Source organism: Papaver somniferum, unplaced genomic scaffold (assembly GCF_003573695.1).
Source record: "Papaver somniferum cultivar HN1 unplaced genomic scaffold, ASM357369v1 unplaced-scaffold_31, whole genome shotgun sequence".
NCBI lineage: Eukaryota > Viridiplantae > Streptophyta > Magnoliopsida > Ranunculales > Papaveraceae > Papaver > Papaver somniferum.
This window is the reverse complement of record NW_020642151.1, coordinates 3289-24544: the sequence shown is the minus strand read 5'-3', so window position 1 is coordinate 24544 and position 21256 is coordinate 3289. Positions and strand designations below refer to the sequence as shown.

General features: G+C 40.1%; 1 protein-coding gene across 2 annotated transcripts; it reads left to right on the top strand.

Moving 5' to 3' along the window:
- The first annotated feature begins 14560 nt into the window (after nucleotides 1-14560).
- LOC113341800 (F-box/kelch-repeat protein At3g06240-like) lies at nucleotides 14561-16472 on the top strand. Of its 2 annotated transcripts, none has more exons than XM_026586547.1 (2): nucleotides 14561-14618; nucleotides 14720-16472. In XM_026586547.1, the coding sequence occupies exon 2, from the start codon at nucleotides 15432-15434 to the stop codon at nucleotides 16437-16439; it is 1008 nt and encodes a 335-aa protein (XP_026442332.1). In that variant the 5' UTR covers nucleotides 14561-14618; nucleotides 14720-15431; the 3' UTR covers nucleotides 16440-16472. The 2 variants fall into 2 exon arrangements, with proteins under 2 accessions (XP_026442332.1, XP_026442333.1); XM_026586548.1 differs by having other exon boundaries at nucleotides 14586-14621.
- The last annotated feature ends 4784 nt before the right edge of the window (nucleotides 16473-21256 follow it).

The window sequence follows — 21256 nt, the reverse complement described above, 5'->3', positions numbered from 1 at the left end:
AAACAGCTCTCTCTTCTTTTGCTCTTACTAGCAAAAAAAAAGAAACTAATTCGTAGTTTAAAACAATCCTTAATCTGGTAATTTGGTCAGGTTAATTTCCTGAAGTGATTCATTGAATCGCTGCACTGACCTACCTAGAGATGGGAGCCATATGCGCGCCTATGAAGCCAATAGCTAGTGTACGACTATAAGCTGGCTAGTGAAAAGTTAGCAATACAGGGTTATATCTCCCTCTTGATTTGCATGCCACTAATAATATTGTGAGCACACAAACCTGCGAGGGGGTCCGAACGCTCACAATCAATCATTATCATCTAAAGAGATTGTGATGATGATATCCTGGTGTTGATTCATTGGCTCAAAACCTTCGGGTTTATCATGGCCTCATTTAACAACTCCATGCGAGGCGTTTGCGCATGGGATATAAGTATTAAGGAAAACAAAACATATAAGTAAACATCCATGGAGCTAAATAAATGTAAAGTGCTGAAATATAAATAAGACCAAGGTTTACGTGGTTCAGCACTAAGGCCTACATCCACGGGGTTTGTTGTTTTACTATGTTCTTCATGGTTACATGAATAGTCGAATGACTTTTGGGTTTACATGTTTCTCTCTTCTAAGTGATTAACTTACCCTTGCAATCTCTCTCTCTCTCTCTCTCTCTCCTTCTCTCCCTGATTTTTCCGATCCCCCTTCCTCTTGGTGGAGATTGGGTATTTATAAGGTTAGAACGTGGGACCCATCTCTGAAGACCGTTGGAACCTTATCTTCTTGTGTCCTTGCGTCCATCACGCGGAGGTCTGCGTTTTCCCCTTGATCCCGCAGAAGCATCCTCGCTCGTTCCACAGGTTGGTCGACACGTACACTGCTCAGAGTGTTTAATGCGGGTAGTTGAGGGGTCTGCTCGTGTCAGACAAGTGTCTTCTGCCCCTGTCAGTCCGTGTCAGCTAACTTTCTCTCCACCGTTGATCTTAGCTTCTCTTTTGGGGATGAGATAAAGTAACTCCTCGGGGTTTATTTGGTGTTTCGTGACGCATCATGTGTTTGATGTTTTGGCCTGCATTCTTTCCACGTATCTTTTTATATACACGTGTCTGATAGTGAGATATATGTGTACACAATTTGCCCCTTTTCTTCGGGCTTGAATGACTAATGGGTGCCTTGAAGAAAAACTATCGTCGCATATTCTTCTCACTCCTAATAACTTCTCCTAGATACTTGGGCACGTCTTTTATTCGTGCATTAACTGCTTATGTAACGGGCACGTTTCCCATTCCTCCCTTAATTTCCTTCTCTTTCTTTCGGGTATTTTAAGGATAGAAAGAAAATTTAATTTCATTCTTCCTAAACGCTCTCTCAGTTTTCATTCTTTTTTCAGCCCTTAAATTTTCTGTCTGTCTTCATTGAACCTGTGACCTTAAATTCTCTGTCAGTCTTCATTGCACCTGTGATCTTAAATTCTCTGTCAGTCTTCACTGGACCTGTGATCTTAAATTCTCTCCACCTTAGTATTAATCACGACCGCTTCCCCTGTTTGTTTCTTCTACTGCTGTTTTTGCCGGTAAGTTTTTCTTTTCTTTATTTCCACTGTTTCACGCTGTGTTGATTTGTGAATTCTCTGCTACTGTTGTTCCTTGTTTGTGATGAAGAACTTCTTCTGATGCTTGCATACTAGTTTGCCCCTGTTCTTCATCTTAAATTAAGGAAGCCACTACTTCGAGGGTGTGAATTTTATGAAATTTTGAGCATGTATACTAATTTTAGGGTTTCTGCGTTATCGTGTGTGTATTGCTATGGATGTGGTTTTTTGATCTTTGGTAATGTTTTTTGATTGTGTGTAACTTGTTCTTGATTTTATTCTTTTCGCAGCCATGTCTGACCGTCCGCGGCTTATCAGACTCCTGATTCTGGGCTATCGAGATCTCCTCCGCGTCGAGAGTCTCAAGATGATGTTCGTCGGAGTCGAGTTTCTTCTGGAGAGAAAGCCTCGTCCTCTAGGGAAGAGATTCCTCCGACAATTCCGTCTGGTTCCCGAAGAGTCTTCGATCGCTCAGCGGCTCGTCCTCGTGATGATACTAGGAGTACGCAGGCTCCGCCCCGCGCTGTTGCTTTTGACATTCCTCCTCTACGTTCGTTAGTGCCCGAGCATCATCTGCGGTCTTCTCCAACTTTTAAAGGGAAGAATACGAAGGGTGTAGCTCCTAGGGCTGAATCTTCAAAGAATCCCCCCGTGAAGAGAAAAGCTTCGGAAGCGTTCGTTAGTTCATCCGGCCCCGCCGAGGAGGATGAGGCTGCTCCCTTGATACGCAGTGTCTCTGTTAGTAGGAAAAAAGTAACCTTCAAGCATATCGATCTCGAAATATTCAAGGAAAAGCATGAGATTCAAGCCTTTGGGGTTCGTTTCTATGCCCCTGAGGATGATATTACGTATGAGCTTATCTCCAAGTATGAGTTCGATGAATTTCATTTGTTAACGACGGTTGGAGCATTCGAAGCTGGTCTTATGCTGCCGTTGTACAAATCAGGTGATTCCTTCTACTATGACGTGCTCGCTAGTCGTGAAGGCTCTTCCACCAATACTCACAGCCGTTCTGTATCCCAACTATCGGGGAATTATCTCCGCGCCCTGAAGGAATGCTATCTGCGGAGTAAGGGGGAAACGTCGATGACTTGTTACGTCCCCAATCCCATGGAGAAGGAATGGTATACTCCTGATAATTTCAATAACTCCTTCGGTGATTACGTCAATAGTAGGAATCGCAAGCCGTGGAGTGTCAGCCTTCGGAATCTCCCTCCTCCTCGGGGCGAGATTCGTCTGTTAAATGAGGTCAGCGATGCCAAGCTGAAGTATGTTCCTGGCACGGAGGCGTCTAGTCGTCGGAAACTCTTCCCCGCGCGAGAGAGGATCAAGCGCGATCATGACTACGAGTGGCACGCCACCGTTATCGAGATAGTTGGTCCGTGGGCTTACGGTTGGATTCCTGGTCCCCGCGGTTGGCGGGCTACCGAGAATAGTAAGCCGCGCGGTCTCCTCCTGTTCGCTATGGAGATTTCTGTCCCTGGCGTCTGAACTTTGCGGGTATGAATTTTCCTTATGCCCTTGACGTCGTAGAGGGAGACGAGGAGGAAGGTTCTGGTGCTATACTCCCACCGAAGAATACCTCAGCTGCTCAGGTACGCGGATTCTAGCTGCACTTCTTTTTTAGAACTTCCATCAGTCGGGAAAAATAATTCTTTTTGTGGTGTTGGTTTCAGGTGTTGAAAAAGAAAAAGATTAGGCCGAAGCAGTCTTCTACTACTGTGATGGGCGAGGTTGAATCCCAAGAAGAAGTTACTAGTCCAGTGAACGAAGAGTTTGCTGAGGATGAGATTACAGATGGGGAGGAACGTACTTGTACCTCCCCTATCAATGTCGAAGAAGAGGTCTTCGCTGGTCATGCTGGTGATGAAGGAAGGAACAAAGCCGTGGTGGCTGATGACGTTGTTATCGGGGATGTTTCCGTCCCTGCTGGTGATGCCGCGGATACCTTCCCGCTTCTCAAGAATTTTCTTTTGATCGTATGTACTGCACGGGGGAGTTCTTTGACGAAGACCTCGATTTTCCCGAGGACTTCTCTTTACTTTCCCCCAATGATGATTGGGATGTGCTAGGTGGTGATGGTAATGGAGACGCTACTTTAGAAGATGCTGGTGCGGAGGAGCCTGCTGTGCATGTAGGCGCGGAGGAGCATGCCAACATTTGTGCTGAGGGGGTCGTGTCAGAGAAGGGAAAATCTGTCATTGATGCGCCTGCTGATAATCTTCCCCAGTCGCCGACGTCTGAGGGTGAGGACGCCATCATGGATTGGTTCAAGGAAAAGAATCTTCTATTTGTCTCTCATCCCGCTCCTGTTATTGCTGGGGAAAAGGAATCAACCGCCTATACCCGTCTCATGATGGAGATGTCTTCTAAGGCGCGGGTGTCTGAAGCCTGGGGAAAAAGGTTGACTGTTCCCGAAGCTACCCTTGTGCCGGAGCCTCCTACTTCCGTTGCCGATATGATGGCCATCGCTGACGGGTATCAATATGGCTTTCCGCAGCAGCGTGTGCTGGAGGTAAATTTTCGTACATACTTCTACGTGACGATCAAATGCTTCGGTGAAATAATGTTTTGTCATCTTGATGTGTAGATGATGAGGAGTGAGCATTGTAACCACGTGTTGTATCAGTTCTTCAAAGCGAAATCTCTGAAGCTCGAAGCTAAGCTTCGTCACCGAGAAAAGGAATTATCTGCGGCTGAGGTGGAAATAGAAGAATTGAAGAAAAGCCTTAAGGGGAAAGAAAAGCTGGGTGAAGCAGAGGCCGGTCTTCGTTCAGAACTTGTTGCTGTGCGCGCTGAGTTAGAGCAAACTCGTAGCTAAGTTTCCACTTTCACAGGTTTGGTTCTTTTCCCTCGCCGTATGTCGTCATTCTTCTATTTCTTAGTTGTTCTGTCTGAGTCTCCCCACCCTATCTCCAGTGGGTGGCGTCCCCGAGCTGATATGGCTTCGAAACGAAAGAGCTCGGCAAAAATCTCGTATTAGAGATTTGGTTGAGAAAATTAAGAGTGAAGCTAAGAAATGGGATGCTCGGGCTGAGGTATGGCGCGCGCGGCATGTTCAGATGGTCGACATGCAAAATCTGTACAACCATGATCGTGCTTTATTTAATGGCACACTGCTGTGGACCCGTGATAATCTTCGGGAAGCCCGTGAGCGTACTTCCTTGTTGGAATCTAGGATTCAGCTGCTGGAAGAAGAATTACAGACGGCTCGATCCATTCCTCTTTCAGGGGTCCAGGATAATATGCTCTATCTTGCCAGAAAAAGAGATGATGCTCGTGCTGAAGTCTACGCTCTCAGCAATGCTCTTTCCGCGTCCCGTGCCGACGTAGCTCGTCATGCTGAGTCTGAGAGGAATCTTGAAGTGTGCATGTACAGACTCAGCAAAGGGGTCTCAGAGATAAATAAAGAGGTCGACCACCTTCGTCATATGGACTCGATGAAGCAGGTAGAATTAGATGCTTGTCAATTTACTCTCACCAACCTTCAACTAGACTATAAGAAATTATCCGCGGAATATGACCATCTTGATGAAGCGCGAGATGCGGTTGTTAATGAGTATGAAGAGGCTTCGGCTTGTGTCGAAGGTATAATCCCATTTCATCGAGTGTGACCATGTTTTTTTCTACGCTAACTCCGTGGTGTTGTCTTTTTCAGAGCTCGAGGGACGCCTTCGCGTCACAAATGAAAAACTTGAAAAGGCTCAATCTTCCTTAGCGCAGCAGGAAGAACAGACCAATCACTTCAAGAATTTAGCAGCAACCCGCGAGGAGGCCGTTGGTGCTGCTTCTAGAGAAGTGAATCGGCTATCTTCGTTATTATCCCAAGCCCAACAGCGGACAACAGTTATTAAGCACAAGGCTCGTTATCACTTGGCTGAGGAGACGAACAAGATGCTGGAGAGGATAGAACTTGGCCTAAGGAACGAACATGGTCTCGTGAAGAACTATCCTCGTCGTCCCGTTCCTTCTGCCTTTCCCAGCTCCTCGGGCCCCTCTTCTGGTGGGAGCGTCCCATTAAGTCTTCGGAATAATCCTGCCGATGGGGCCGCCATCTAGGTAGAGACCGCAGCATTCTGTAGGGTCCGCGGCATCATTATCCTTTCACTTTTTGTAATCATGTAACAAGGATATTTTTTGCTGATAATCCTGTAAAAGGAATATTTTTTGATTGTGTATCCTTGAATTTGGCCTTTCACTTCTTGTAATCATCCTTTATGAAATGAATCCTCTTCTTGATATACCTGCAATGTTGGTTTGTTTTTATTTTAAGCATTTGTGAAAAAACAAAACAAAAGTTTTTAAGTGTTTGGGTGCGATACTGAAGGACGGTACCTTCGTGATCGTCTTGAGACCTTTCACCCCGCTGGCGAATCCTGGGCCAGAGGATTCCCATACGGTGGGGGGCGGGGCAACGTTCTAGGATATGGGATTAAAATATTTACACACCCATTCCGTCGACCCGTTGCCTTAAGATTGGTTGGGTATCTCTTTCTGCTGGGTGCCTTCCCCCTGGTCCTACACTTATGGACACTGATGGGGGAGCCCTGAGAGATTGTAGATTAACTACTTTCCCCAATATTGTCGGTAGATTCCACTGACTTGATAATTTGAAAGCTTGTTTGATTGATAAGTTGAGGCCTGCAATTCCTCTTCCAGAGATAGAAACATGTGGAGCGGTCAGGCTCCCTTCTTCTTCTGGTACACTCCAAGCAGATTCAAGTCTGCGTTGCTCCTATGGGAAGTATGGTTTGAGACACTTAGCATTCCAAGGATTCCGGAGGACCTCGCCTTTTAGATTACGAAGGTAGTAAGAACCATTACCCGCCACGTCGTGTATTATAAAAGGTCCTCCCCATGTAGGTGCTAACTTTCCCCATTTCTTTTCTTGCTGATACCGTGGGATTGTTCTCAACACATACTGTCCCTCTACAAAATTCCGAAGCTTTACCTTTTTGTTGTACTCCCTTGCTAGTCTTCGTTGATAATTTTCCATCTTTTGCAATGCTACTTCCCTTCTTCCTTCCAAGTCGTCCAACCTTTCTAACATCATATCTGTTGTGAGGTTTTTCTCCCAAGCTTCGGTCTTCGTGGTTGGCATGAGGATTTCCGTAGGTATGACTGCTTCAGCTCCATAAGTTAGAAGAAACGGGGATTCCCCGGTGGCGGATCTTCGTGTTGTCCTGTATGCCCATAACACATTGTGCAGTTGTTCGCACCATCTTCCCTTATGCTCGTCTAATTGTTTTTTGAGTATAAGGGCGAGGGTCTTGTTGGTAGATTCCGCTTGTCCGTTGCTTTGAAGGTATATGGGGGTGGACTTGTTCTTTCTTATTTTGAAAGTATCGAAGAGCATGTCTATATTTTTCCCCTGTAATTGCTTGCCGTTATCAGATACAATTTCAGCAGGTATACCAAATCTGCAAATGATGTTCTGGAATATGAAAGTGAACACATCCGCGTCTCTGATCCTGGCCAAGGCCTTAGCCTCCACCCATTTACTGAAGTAGTCCGTGGCTACTATCAAAAATCGTCTCTTAACTGATCCTTCAATGAAAGTCCCGACGATGTCTACGCCCCATTTTGCAAATGGCCACGGGCTATCGACGGAGTTTAACATTTTTGCCGGCGCGTGGATCTTTTTTGCGAAGCGCTGACATTCTTCACATCGTCGGGACATCCTCGCGGCATCTTGTATCATTGTCGGCCAGTAATATCCTTGCGTTTTTGCTTTGTCAGCTAGTGATCTCATGCCGCTATGATTCCCCGCGTCACCATAATGGATATCATTTAGAATTCGATGCCCCTCTTTCCGGGACAAGCATCGTAGTAATGGTCCAAGGAAGGATTTCCTATACAGGACCCCATCCCGAAGATCATATCTTCCCACTTTGGAGAGTATCTTCCTAGCTTGTTTCTGATCCGCAGGTAAGCTTCCTTTTTCGAGAAAGGCATGTATTGTCACCCTCCAGTCATCTTCGTTGCTGAAGTCTTCGTCTTGATTTGCTCTTGACAGGATATCCTCTTCGTCAAAGTCATTATGGATGTCTTCTCCTACCTGGTCTTCGATATTTTCTTCCACCGTATCTTGATTGGTAGCGAAGGAGAATTGAGATGCAATCGAAGGCTCGTATACCCTTGTTATTTTAATAGCTTCGGCATTTTTATCCCTCAGCATGGATGATATATATGCTAGGGCATCCGCGTGCCTGAGGTCCCTTCTGCATAAGTGCCGGAACTTAATGTTCGGGATTTGTGATGCCAATGTTTGGACCAAGGCCATGTAAGCTGAAAGGGTGTCATCGTACACATTATACTCGAGCCCTATTTGCCGTATGACAAGCTGCGAATCACTTGTCAGCCTTACATCGGTTACCCCCATCTCTATTATTATACGTAGGGCATGTACGACAGCTTCGTATTCAACAATGTTGTTGGTATGCTCTTTGAATTCCAATCTAAGTGCCTGTATAATCCTTTCTCCAGTTGGGGTGATAATGACAATGCATATTCCTGCTCCTTCCTTATTTTTAGATCCGTCGACAAAGACTTCCCATTGTCTTTGACTCACAGGTTCGAGGATATCCGTTGGATCCTTGATTTCTTCCTCGGCTTCTGGTATTCCCTTAATCTCTTCGTCGTTGTCAAGGGGGAGGTCTGCTAAGAAATATGCCAGAACTTGGGACTTCCGAGAATGTTGAATTTCATGAATGATGTTGAATTGGTCCAGATGGGTGTTCCATTTGGCTATTCGGCCCACTTTTCCCGTGCTTTTGAGGACTGCTTCCAATGGTGCTTTGCATGGTACCCTGACGAGGTGAGTTAGGAAGTAGGTTCTCAGTTTTTGGGTAGCCCATACCAGTGCGAGGATGAGTTGTTCAATCTTAGTATAATTTCTTTCCGCAGAATTGAGTGTCTTGCTGACGTAATAGATAGGCTGTTCTACCTTTGTATTGGTTTTGACTAATACCGCGCTGACTGTGTCCTCCGTTGCTGCTATGTACAGTGCCAAAACCTCATCAGGGTCTGGCTTCTGCAGGATCGGGATTGAGGCTAGATGTTCTTTGATTTTTTGGAATGCTTCCTCGCATTCAGCGGTCCATTCGAACCTGCTCCCTTTTTTGAGAATATTGAAGAAATGTTTGCATTTGTCCGAAGACCGTGCAATAAATCTGCCCAACGCTTCTATAGACCCATTGAGCTTCTGCACTTCCTTTAGATTCTTTGGGGACGGCATCTCTACTATGGCTTGAATCTTTGCTGGGTCTACCTCGATGCCCCTTTTTGTTACCAGATACCCGAGGAACTTCCCCGAGGTGACACCGAAAGTACATTTCTCCGGATTCACTTTCATGTGATGCTGTCTCATTGCTTCGAAGATATTCCTCAGGTCCTGATGGTGATTTTTACGCAACTTGCTTTTGACGAGCATGTCGTCCACGTAGACTTCTAGGGTTCCTCCAATCCATGACTTGAAGATAACATCGACCATCCTTTGGTATGTTGCCCCTGCGTTTCGAAGTCCGAAAGGCATTCTTTTTACGAAAAATCTAAAACAAAAAAACTCTACATATTGACATACCGGACCCAACTGTCCACACTTGGATCCCTATTCCGTTAATCAGATACGATTTGGAGAAATTAAATCCCATATGTATGGGCACCATTATTCGCCCTCATTGGTACAACATTTTTCTTTCAATCGTTCTCTTTTGTTTGCATATATATACTGATATACAACCAATTAATTAGATTAGCTAGTTAAAGTTGTAAGCTTTTTCCCATTTCCTACACCATTTTTCCTATTTTACGTCCCCTTTACAATTTCAAAAGTTAATTTACTTTTTAATTTTGTTTTCTCCTACATACAACCTGTAAAAGTCAACTCTATGAGACTATGACCATTAACTGTTGACATTTTTATTTGTCTTCTTCTTCTTTCCGGATTAGAAAAAAACTCAGAAGAATCATCAACTTAAAAATCCAGTGAATCATTTTTCAGTCAACTACCGCAACCACGAATCAATTCACATGTTGTTGTTTTTTTAAATTCCAAATCCAGTACAGTCAGATATACAATTAATTCATAAATTGTTATGGGTTTTACGTCCAGACATTGAAATAGTTGGAATCAACCAAGTAATACAACTTTAGGAGTTTTTGATCGATTCCGGGAGAGCGTATCAGCTATCAGCCAGTTTACGTACGTATATTTATCCAATCATGACATGAGTCCACAAAATGATCACGCCACTACTGGTATTTCTCTGATACAAGCCGCACTAATTGGCAAATAGATTCATGTAAAGTCCCAAACATAAACAAGCGTTTTGCATAGTGCAGTGACTATATTGGCTACACTGAAGGGAGAAAGAGTCCATGAATGCAAGTTGCATGATTTTAATCGGGCATTTAATTGATGATTGAAGGTGGTGGTGGATCATGGAGGTGGGCAACAAGATGTACGGTGGTGGAGATGAAAATAAATTAGGGTTTTTGTTTAGCTGTTGGGTGTAAATAGGAAAAATATATATGGTGATACTTAGGATTATCGGGGATAGGAATTTATCAAGGCTGAATTGGGGGTCAGGATACATTTTATATCCACACCAAAAGATATATGGGACTTCCAAAATGATGGTGAAATAACTATTTTACCTTTCTCTAATAACTTCTTCTCGTCCCATTCTTCTTCTCCTCCGCTCCCTCTCTCCCACTGTTTCCCATTCCATTAACGATTTCTGAGAAAAAAAAATTCTCACTGATTCATCGTCGTAAGTGAACTAAAAAAAATTAGATTTTCAACTGCAAAATTGCAGTTACAATTCCAGGGTCGTTAACCACGGTTTTTTATTGCTTAACGATTTTTGATATGCATGTTGAATTGATAAAAAATCGTTAACCATTAGGGTGTCGTAGATAACGACCCTAAACCTGGTTTTCTGCCCTAGAATAGTGTCGTCTAGGGATTTCAAAATCGCTAACGATTCTATATGATACAAAATTTGTTCCCTGTTCAAAAAATAGAAAGGGTCGTCATGTCAAATGGTTGTAGTCGTTAACTATGTTGAAGGGTCGTCATGTGAAGTCGTTAACGATGTTGAAGGGTCGTTTGGTTTTATAAATTTTGCTTGCCGACCCTTGATCTATGAAATGTCTCGCTAGGGTCGTCAGTATATAGGAATGCCTAATTAACGACCCTAAGAGTAACATCTTCAGAGAGTAAAAAGTTTTAGAGTCGTTGGGTTCTAAACATATTAAGTTAACGACTCTATATGACCTAACTAGCTGGAGTCGTCAATTATATCACACTTAGTTGACGATTTTTCATAACCTGCAAAAGTTGCAGGTTTGAGTCGTCAAAAGTTGTGTCAAGTAATTGACGACTCCTTAGAGTCGTTCGTTTATTACCCTCTCGACTTAACGACCCTCACTCTGAGTAGTTGCATAGTGTACATGAATCGACCACTTGGGGGATCATTCAAACAATTTGAAGAGTATAGGAAGTTTACCTGATTGTTTTGAGCTTCGGGTTCTTCATTTTGAGGATTGGTTCCTTCATTTTGAGCAATATGATTCCTCTACTGGAATCCCCCAAAAACTCAACTTCTTCCTCTCCATAACACAAACACACAATTTTTCTTTTATCAAAATTGTATCCCTAAATCTGATTTTAATCTAATTAAACTAATTAACAATTAATTAACTTAATTACCACTAATGATTTGGGGTAGTTTAGCCACTTAAAAAAGTTGGGGATAAGGGATAATTCCCAATTAATATTTCATGACCTTTTTTTTCCTGTAGTTAGGGGTCCCCAATTATTTTTCCAGGGCCCCCAATTCATCCTTGGAATTTATGTGGATGAGAAATAAGAAAAATAGGGATGGGAAATAGGTAAAATCAAGTTTAATTGACAAATCAATTATGCTTTCATTTTGTTTGCGCCGTAATAAATCTTTGTTTGTCGGAACAAAGTTATTGATTAACTTTTACGGTTCCATTTATAATTGATTCTTCAGGCTACTTAGTTGACTAATGCTAAATTTATCAACAACCTAAAAACTTAATACCATCCCTCACTCCAGAATAAAAGTAGCATTGATGGATCTTATCCTCTCTCCTATTGGTTGGTGAGCGTAACTTCGCGTTCTCATTGGCTAATTGAGAAACCATTCGTATTCGTCGGATGAAATTTCGTTAGATATGGTTGATCTGACAATGTGCGGTGTAGATTGGGTGGATTGTTGGGACATACGCGACGAATGACCCTCAATATTGTGAAAATCCAGAAAATAAAGAAAATGATTGAGGAGAATCAAGATGAAGGAGGGAGATGTAGAGACAAGAAGAAAAACCATTGTATTAGTAAGATGAGTAGTTATATTACATAGGTTACAATATATACATATAAAATGGGTAAGTGAATGAACCACACATCCATGGGACATAGGCTCTGTAACACTCCCCCTTGTGTGGTTCAATAACAAAACTGTATACATAATGCTTCACATATAGTGCTTGGAATGTATTTCTTCTTGATGTCCTCTCCTTGATGGCTTGTACCGAAATCAATTGCCTTACTAAAACTTTGACAAGGAAAAACCCAGTGGGATAAAACCTTGGTACAGATCTTCACATGTAGTACTTCACATGTCGTCTCTTACTTTACATGTAGTTCACCACATGCAATACGATCTTCAAGGATCAATGAGTCTAAGTTAATTGTCTCGTTAAAACTTCGTCAGGAAAAACCCAGAGGGACAAAACCTGAACTAAAGAAAAAGAGTGAAATATTAAGCAACTTAGAACATATCTGGACTCGAATATGTTGCCTCATTAAAACGTTGACAAAGAAAACCCATTGGGGAAAAAACCTTGACGAAGGGAAAAGATTACAACGTGACAGATGCAAGTAAAGGTGAAGATCCTCGTGGGGAAGAAAACAGCCTTAACTGAGTCGAACCAACGAATTTCCTAAATCAAGGGATTACTACCATAGACTTTTTTTTTTTTTTACCATGAATTGGTTATGTATATGATTATATAATTACCAAGCAGACTACCATAGATAAAAAATAAAAGAATTTGTGATATACCTGATTTCTCCATTATACAAAACCATTCATAAGTTCATCTCTGATCCTAATTCACTGCAGATTCTTGATTACAGATTCTGCGAGATGAAATGGGGAAGAACAAAAAAGAAAAGAAACTGGGAATTATTTCATTTCTCTCGACCTAAATGGGTTCAAGCTTGACGGAAGTTTTGTATACCTAACCGGCGTTAATAACGTCCAGGCAAGTATTAGGTGTAAACCAAGTGTAAATAATTATTTAGGCACAAAACCTGACAGAAGTATTGTGTACCCACGTTTTACCTGACGGTGTTATAAACGACCAGTTAAATATAGGGTGTAAACATAGTGTGATTCAGATTTTAATGCTCCGACCAATAGAGTCCTGCCACCTGACCTTTTCAGAACTGCTCTAGTTCAAAGCTTTTATCTCATTTAATTTGAGAGGTGTGTCACGCTCACCGTGCAACGTGGGAGCTTATATGACTTAGTGTCTTAAAGGAGGGGAGATTGTTTCTAAACTGGGTCAGGGTCATGCGAATAATTCACATATTTACTTATATGACCCTAGGGCCATTAGAATAAAACATCACAATTTGTAGTCATAAAAATAATTGTCACAGTTCTAAATGGTAATTCCCAATTAATCTCTACTACTACCTTGTTTGTTCTCTAAAATGGGTCTCCTGGCCCTTTCTTTAAACCACCTACGGAGCTTTGCAGGGAAAAGAAAGAGAAAGAATACGCTCATCCTCATTGCTACCGGGGAGGACGTTCTGAGATGCTTAATTTATATGATTATTGTTACTTCTAAGGCAAAAAGAAAGAAGAAAGCTATCGATAAGCAAGAGAGTGATTTACACAAACAAAGAAGAAAAGGAAACAACGAAAGTAAATCAAAACCTTAGCATCATGGGTTCATTGTATATCCATAAAGGTCTTCAATATTCTATGATTTCTTTTTAACCGAACAGTCCATATAACACCGGCAGGTATAAGATTCCAAATGAACTTATAACCAGTTTGAGGTCATGATCAGTTCAAATCTTAGGACTTTCTTAGAAAATATATAATAAAATAAGAATAAGAATAATAACCTTCATGAAGATGGCATCAGAACTAGGAATAGACTTGAACATGTCTCTTGAAATTTTTGTAATAGTTGGAATTTCAGGGTAATCAGCTATAACATGAGGAGATCAAATGTGCTTCGGGAACGCTTTCTAAATTTATGTGACTGCAGTACCAGTACCACCGCAACATCGACTGGTAACATATTTTCATTCACATTAAATTATTAACGGGTGGATCAATTGGTAGCTTAGCAGCTAATTCGGATATAGACATGGCTGTTTTGTGTTTATGAATAGTTTCAGCGTTTTTTTTTTTTTTTTGTACAGTTTTTTTTTTCTCTTTTTCTGCACATTCCATCTTGGATGCTGCATTTTTGTATCCCTATTTTTTGATCAATGCATTCTTCTTTATCGATCAAAAAAAAATAATTTTTCTCTCCAGATTATTGCTTGGTTTTCTTGATCAGTCTTTTTTCCGGAGAAAGTTTATGAGAATGAGATGTTTCTGGAGTATATAACACAAAATTCTTTGCCACGACACGACGGCACACAAAGTGTGGGCTTTCTTTTTGATTCATTTATATGTAGACATTATTTTATGCAAAAGAAACTTTATTTAAGCTTGAATGGTAGTTACAACTTGACTTGCATCCTAAAGCAGTTGGTGGAGAGACGAGCAAGTGCCCACCAGCATCACGTAAGCACCAAAAATGTATGCACTGTTGTAATGCCCCAGCAAAATCATTACTGTCCTTTAATTATTGCGTTTTTTCTTTAATAAATCGAAAAGCAAATTCTTAGGTGCTTGTCAGATACCCTGGTGCAAACTTAAGTTTGTGAATCGGTGTCCCTAAGAGTCAAAACAATCTGAGAATAATGTTTCTGGTAGTAGTAATATTCACTTCACGACCAGTAAATTTGTATTTTGGCTGGATTCGTTGTTCCGTTTGCTTATTAACGTCCCGCCTTCAACTGTTGTTTCGCAGGATAATTGAAATGGAGCTAATTTCCGGCCATCAAACTCCATCTCCAAAACCACTGCCATTATAATATCTGGTAGCCCATTCCTTTGCAAAAGTCAGCCATCATTCCTATGCACGGTCGTATATAGGATATACCTTATTATTGGAGGCATGCGGTTGACAAAAGTATTTGACATACAATCGGTGGAATGCTGGATGCTTAAACTATCTTTGTGGGTTAGGGTGAGTTCTCCCACTATAAATGACAAGAGAAATAGAGAGTTGTGAACAAGAATAGACAACAACAAAGTGCTCTACATCAGGAGAAGAGAATACAAATTTCATAGAGAACAAAGATATATGAAGTCAATACCAGTGCTCACTCACACCGTACCACTTCTCACACTCTACTCCAACAACCAGAATTCCCAAATTTTCTCAACTCTCTTCTCTGTGTAAATCCCTCTTCCTTAATGGGATTGCGGAATATCAAGGATCTCCCAGCAGACATTCTACTAGACATCATAGCTCGTTTACCAACTGAATCAGTATTAGAGAGTAAATTAGTATGTCGACCGTGGAGAAATCTTGTTTCTTCTCATAATCCATCATTCTCTCAAATGCATTTAACTCATCTTAGTCATTCTGCTGCTGTTGACTCTGGTAAGTTGAGTTTTCTTGTTAAGGATAAGAATCAAAAACTTCACTATTTGAATATAGTGATACTCATGATGAGATGCCTGTTCATCGTATTAGAGGGTTCAATTTAGCACCTCCATTTACATCTACTTATTATAAGGTTATCGGTTCTGTTAATGGTTTAGTCTGTCTACATGGATATGGAGATCACACTACTTGTATTTGTAACCCCTTGACTAAAGAATATGTTTTGCTTCCCAATGTTAAGAATAATGATCATAATATTCATTGTTCGACTGGGTTTGGTTATCTTCCTTTAACTAATGAATACAAAGTTGTTGAAGTGTACGAGCTATGGAGAGAACCTGGCTTTACAAAGGTTGCTGTCTACACTCTTGGCAGTGGCAACGGGTGGAGATCTGTTGGGAAGTTTGATAATATGTTTGGTGAAACTTATGTCGAACATAGTGTCTTTGTGAACGAGGCGCTGTATTGGGTGGATTATGTAGGAGGATTGGTTTTTGTTTTTGATTTGGCTGAGGAAAAGTTTCGCAAGTTTTCAACCCCTCCTTTGCCACTTGAAAAGGCCAGGTATGATTTCTCTATAGGGGTTATTGGTGCGGCTTTATATTATGCTATCAGGTATTACTGTCAAATCACGGGATGCATTTGGAGTGACATATGGTTACAAGAAAAGAAGAACGATGAGCCATTGGGTTGGAGTGAAGAGTTTCGTCTTCTCGGAAGAGAACCATTAGCCTTCACTAAGAGTGGTGGTGTTTTATATTTTGATGGTAGCTCTCTTGGTATTTACGATGCAATAGCTTCAACCTCAAAAAAGCTTGTGGATTCTAATGCATTTATACAAATATCGCCTCACAAGAACACCTTAGTGAAGTTGAGAGAATTGGGAGAAGAAGATATAAAATTAATGGATTCAGTTGAAAATGAAGAGTTAGCAAGCCGTGATCATCTAGCAAGATGGTCCTGGATACACTTTTTAGTTTGTAATTTATTTTCATGTTTTGATTTTCTTCCCACTGTTTTCTCTGTCTCTTCTCTCTTTGTTTTTTTTGCTTATGTGTTTCTAATTTATGTATTGTAAATGGTTACACATAAATACAAATTTCTTTTTTTTTGCCGTGTCTTCTTACGGATGGATGATTTTTCTTATAGTTGTAGTTATCCACATATTGCATGCCTGTTTGGTACCGTCCCAGTTCTCTTGTATGGTATTCTACAGTTTCCATTGTTTCTGCAAATGGTAGGCTGTATGTAATGGCCTATAATCTTAGGCCCATCCCGGGCATGAAAAGTTAATTGACGACGAAATGATCGACCAAGCGGCTCAACATTATTTTTTTTGGAAGATAAAGTGGTAGATTACTGCACGGAAAGCTAATATGAAGATTCAGGCTCATTTGGAACAAGCTCAGATTGAGCAGTCCGTCTGACGGCTGAATCTGTGTGATAAGAATCCACTGAAAAAGATACAGAGTTTACATTCATATTACATAATTCTAAAGCCCTGACAGCGTCATAGGCTATTGCAGGAATTAAAAACATTGGTGTTTCAGAAAAACTTAAAACAGTAGAAGTTTGTGTTCTTCCTTTCTTGCCCAAAAGATCTGCTACCTTGTTTCCCTTTCTGTTAAATAGCTTAAAACCTCCAAAAGAAACGAGATTTGTTGCTTGTTTTTTCACTTCGTCTAAGATTGCCTTACTTTGCCAGCTGATTGTAGTGTCCTGTCCTTGTAGATAGTTAATAGTTGATTTGTTATCCCCTCCAACGACGAGATTTTGCAATTCCTTTGTAATGGACCATTATGTTGTCTGCAGCAAAGCTAAAGCTTCTGCTTCTTCAGCTGATGAACTCCTGCATCTTTCCATTTCTTCTCCTTTGAAATCCCATGTCCAATTACGTAAGACAAAGCCAATACCTGCATCAGTTTTAAAAGATATCCAAGAAGCATCACAATTTAATTTCAGGGTTCTAGGATTTGGGAATTCCCAAGTATCCTTAGCATTAGTTATTTGACTGCATTGATGAGTTTTAGTTATGCTTTGTGTTACTGGATGCCAATATTCATAATGTTTTGATATAACTAAAGCTAGCTGGTTAGGTGATCTTTGTTTTTTTTCAAACACCCTCAGACAACGTTCTTTCCATATTAACCAGCATTTAGTTGCTGCTAGTGCCATAGAAATTGAGTTTATGTCACCTTCCTTCCAAACATTGTATATATCTAAGAAAGAGATGTTATGAGAGTTATAGTTAGAAAATACTCTCTGTACTGCAAATGGATGTAATTTCCAAATTGATTTTGCATAACCACAGTCAAAGAATAAATGAAATGTTGATTCTTCTTTTTCATTGCAGAAGACACACTTTTCATCAATTCCCAGCTTCAGTCTTGTTGGTAAGGCATCTTGTAGACATTTCCATATGAACAATTTAATTCTTTGAGAAGTATCCATGCTCCATAGACCTTTCCAAAACTTTTTTGTTTGGACCTGAGTAACAGAAGATTGGTTTTGCAGCTTAGCATATAGTGATTGCAGAAGAGTTGATTAACTCTGATACAAGTGTTATATTGGAGTTTGTTGTGAGAACAGATTTAGGCAAAACCTCTTCTCTTGTTGGTAGCCACCTATCTTCTCAAATATTGATGGATGTACCATCCCCTACTTCCAAAATACTATATCTTTTTAAGTGTTGTATTTCTTGAAGTATGCAGCTCCATATCCATGATGCATTGGATTTCTTCTTGGAAAGAAGAGCACCAGTTGTTTTGAAGTATTTTCCTTTGAGGATTTGGGCCCACATATCATATGGTCTGCTGACTAATGTCCATGCTATTCTTCTTATCATAGCTTGGTTAATTTTGTTAGCTTCCTTGAAACCTAAACCCCCTTGTTCTATTGGTTTACACAGGAAATCAATTGATGTAAATTCCTTTTGAGTTTGTGTGTTTTCCCCAACAGAAATATCGTTGAATGTCATTGATCTCTTTGTTATTTTTTTTGGTAGAACAAAACAGCTCATATAAAAAATTGGCATACTGGATAAGATAGTCTTATTCAACACAATCTTACTATGTTGTGATAAGATTTTCCCTAGCCAGTTTTTTTTATCTTTTGTTCCATTTTTTTATGATACCATCAAATTTTTTTAGCTTTGATCTATCAATAAATAACGGAACTCCTAGGTGGGTGTCTTTGATGTTTATTTTCTTTATTTTTAACAATCTACAGATTATACCTTGGTGTTTGTTGTGTACTTTCTTGCTGAAAAATAAACCCGATTTAGAGAAGTTTATAACCTGTCCCGAGGCAGAGCTGAAAAGATTAATAGTATCAAGAAGGTTTTTGCAGCTGACTAGATCAACTCTATTAAACAGATTCGTCTGCGAAAAATAAGTTGGATATTGGTGTAGCTCCGGAAGTTAGCTTAATTCCCTGAACTTCTTTTAAAGATTGCAGATGACAAAGGAGACAAGAAAGAACCTCCATACAAAGAATGAACAAGTATGGAGACAGTGGATCTCCCTGTCTAATCCCTTTAGAGGGTTTAAATTCATGACAGGGATTTCCATTAAGAAGAACAACAATTGATGAGGAACAAATACACTGAAAAATCAGTTGACACCACTCTTCAGAAAATCTAAAAGCTTTCATAGTGTTTATTAAGAATTTCCAGTTAACTCTGTCGAAGGCTTTCGACATGTCAATCTTAAGACCAATGTTACATTTTTTTTTTACTTTTTCTCATTGAAAGTACTATCTCATGTGCAACCATTATATTATCTGAAATTTGTCTTGATGAGAGGAAGGAAGATTGTAACGGAGAGATTATTTTTTCTAAAGTTTTCTTGAACCTATTTGCCATGGGTTTTGCTATAACTTTATATGGTGTGTTAATAGACCAATAGGTCTCAAATCTGCTGGCTATTTTGGGAATGAGAAATAGAAAAGTTTTGTTTAGGTTTTTGTGCAGATGTTTATTTTTGAATTTTTTTTTTTATTGTTGACACTAGTTGTGACCTTACAATATCCCAATTATGTTTGAAGAAGATAACTGGAAAACCATCGGGTCCCGGCGCTTTGTTTGATTTTACGTTCTTAACTACTCGCCAAATTTCCTACATAGATGGAATGTCAGTTAGAGCTGAGTTTTCCTCAGCAGAAATACAAGGAGTTATGTGTTTAAAGATCTGTGTGTCAGTATCTGAACTAGTTTCAGTGAACGGAACCTGGAAATAAGAAGTTAGCTTCTTCTCGCCAAATTCTGAAATTGGAATCCTTAGCAGTTTTGCATGAGTCATCCAGGGGGATGTATCTTTTGGCAGCACACTGTAAGAAGGCATAAGATTTTGATCTTGTGTTTCTTTTGGTATGATTTAAAGTATTCTTTCAGGCGTGACCACAAGACAAGAGTTAAGAAAGATGAATCCGAGGGGATATTCACAATGTGATAACTATGGAAAATCACGGCAGACCCGAAGCAGGAAAAGATCTATAACAAATGAAAATTATGGTAGGGGAAAAAATAACTCCTTTAAATAAGAAATACAAGGTCTGGGAGTTGTCTGGTGTTAATCCCTTTGTCTTTGCGGAGTGACTCTGATACTTATTATCTCAAGTAATGCAGTGGTGAAGGATAACACAAGTAGCAGTGCAGGTTAATCTTTCATATTATGTTTCCCTCTTTGTAGTCACGTGAGTTATGAGTGACCTGTAATCACACATACTTTCTCTACGTGTGCACTTCAGATAGTGACAGTTAAGTCGGTCATTAAGGATGTACTAATACTTGATCTATTACTCATTCATTCTGCAATGAAAGTCCTGGTTTTGTAATGAGATGAGAATAATAATGTTTGCCATTAATGGAGTGTCATTACGGTATCATACACGGTAGAGTTAGTTTTAACTCTGTATTTTCGATCCTTCTTTTAATCTTCATCTTCTTTTCATCTCTTTTTCAAGTAATCTGAAATCACTGATCAAGATTTTAGTTCAGCAGATTCAGAAATTTCATTCTCAGATCTGCTTTTTTTTTCTCTCATCAGGATTTTTCATTTTAGTTTTCTCGTCATCTTCATCATCGTTGTTCTTCAATCTTGAGGTGTCTCTCTCAATATTTTCTTTGATATCTTCTTTTGCCTCTTTATCGATCTCAGATCTGTGATTGTTTCAAGATTTTTTGATCAATGGAAAATCCAACTTCCAATTCGTTCTCCAACATTCGCCTTAATCAACTAAATAACTTTGTTCATCTTAAGCTTAAAGAATACAATTACATTACCTGGAAGAATTTTATGACTCCGGTGATTCACAAGTTCAAGCTGATGCGATTTCTTGATGGCTCTCATCCCTGTCCTCCACAGTATACAATCAGCGTAATCAAATTAATGGAATTGAGAATCCCTTATACACATATTGGTTAGATGAAGATTCAACCATTATTATGTGGATAAATTCAACAATCTCAGACTCAGTGATTGCTTATTTCTCTCAAGCTACTTCATCACATGAATTATGGAGAAGTATTGAAGAACGCTTTGCAAGAGCATCATCAACTCACTCAATTCAATTATGCACAAAGCTTATCTCAATCACTCAAGGTACTAAGTCATTTTCTGCTTTGATTAACGAAATCAAACTTTTATCCGATCAATTAGCCGCTGCTGGAGAAATTGTTTCAGACAAAGAACTAGTTGTTGTCACATTTAAAGCCTTAAACTCTGATTAAATTCCATTTCCACATCCATGAAGAACATAAATCCTCCAATATCTTGTATTGAGTTACAAAACAACCTGCTTAGTGAAGAGGCTGTAGTTAGTGGTAGAGATTCTACTCTAAAGAATGAATCCAATGCCAAAGCCTTTTTAGCTAGTAACAATATGAACAATTATAGG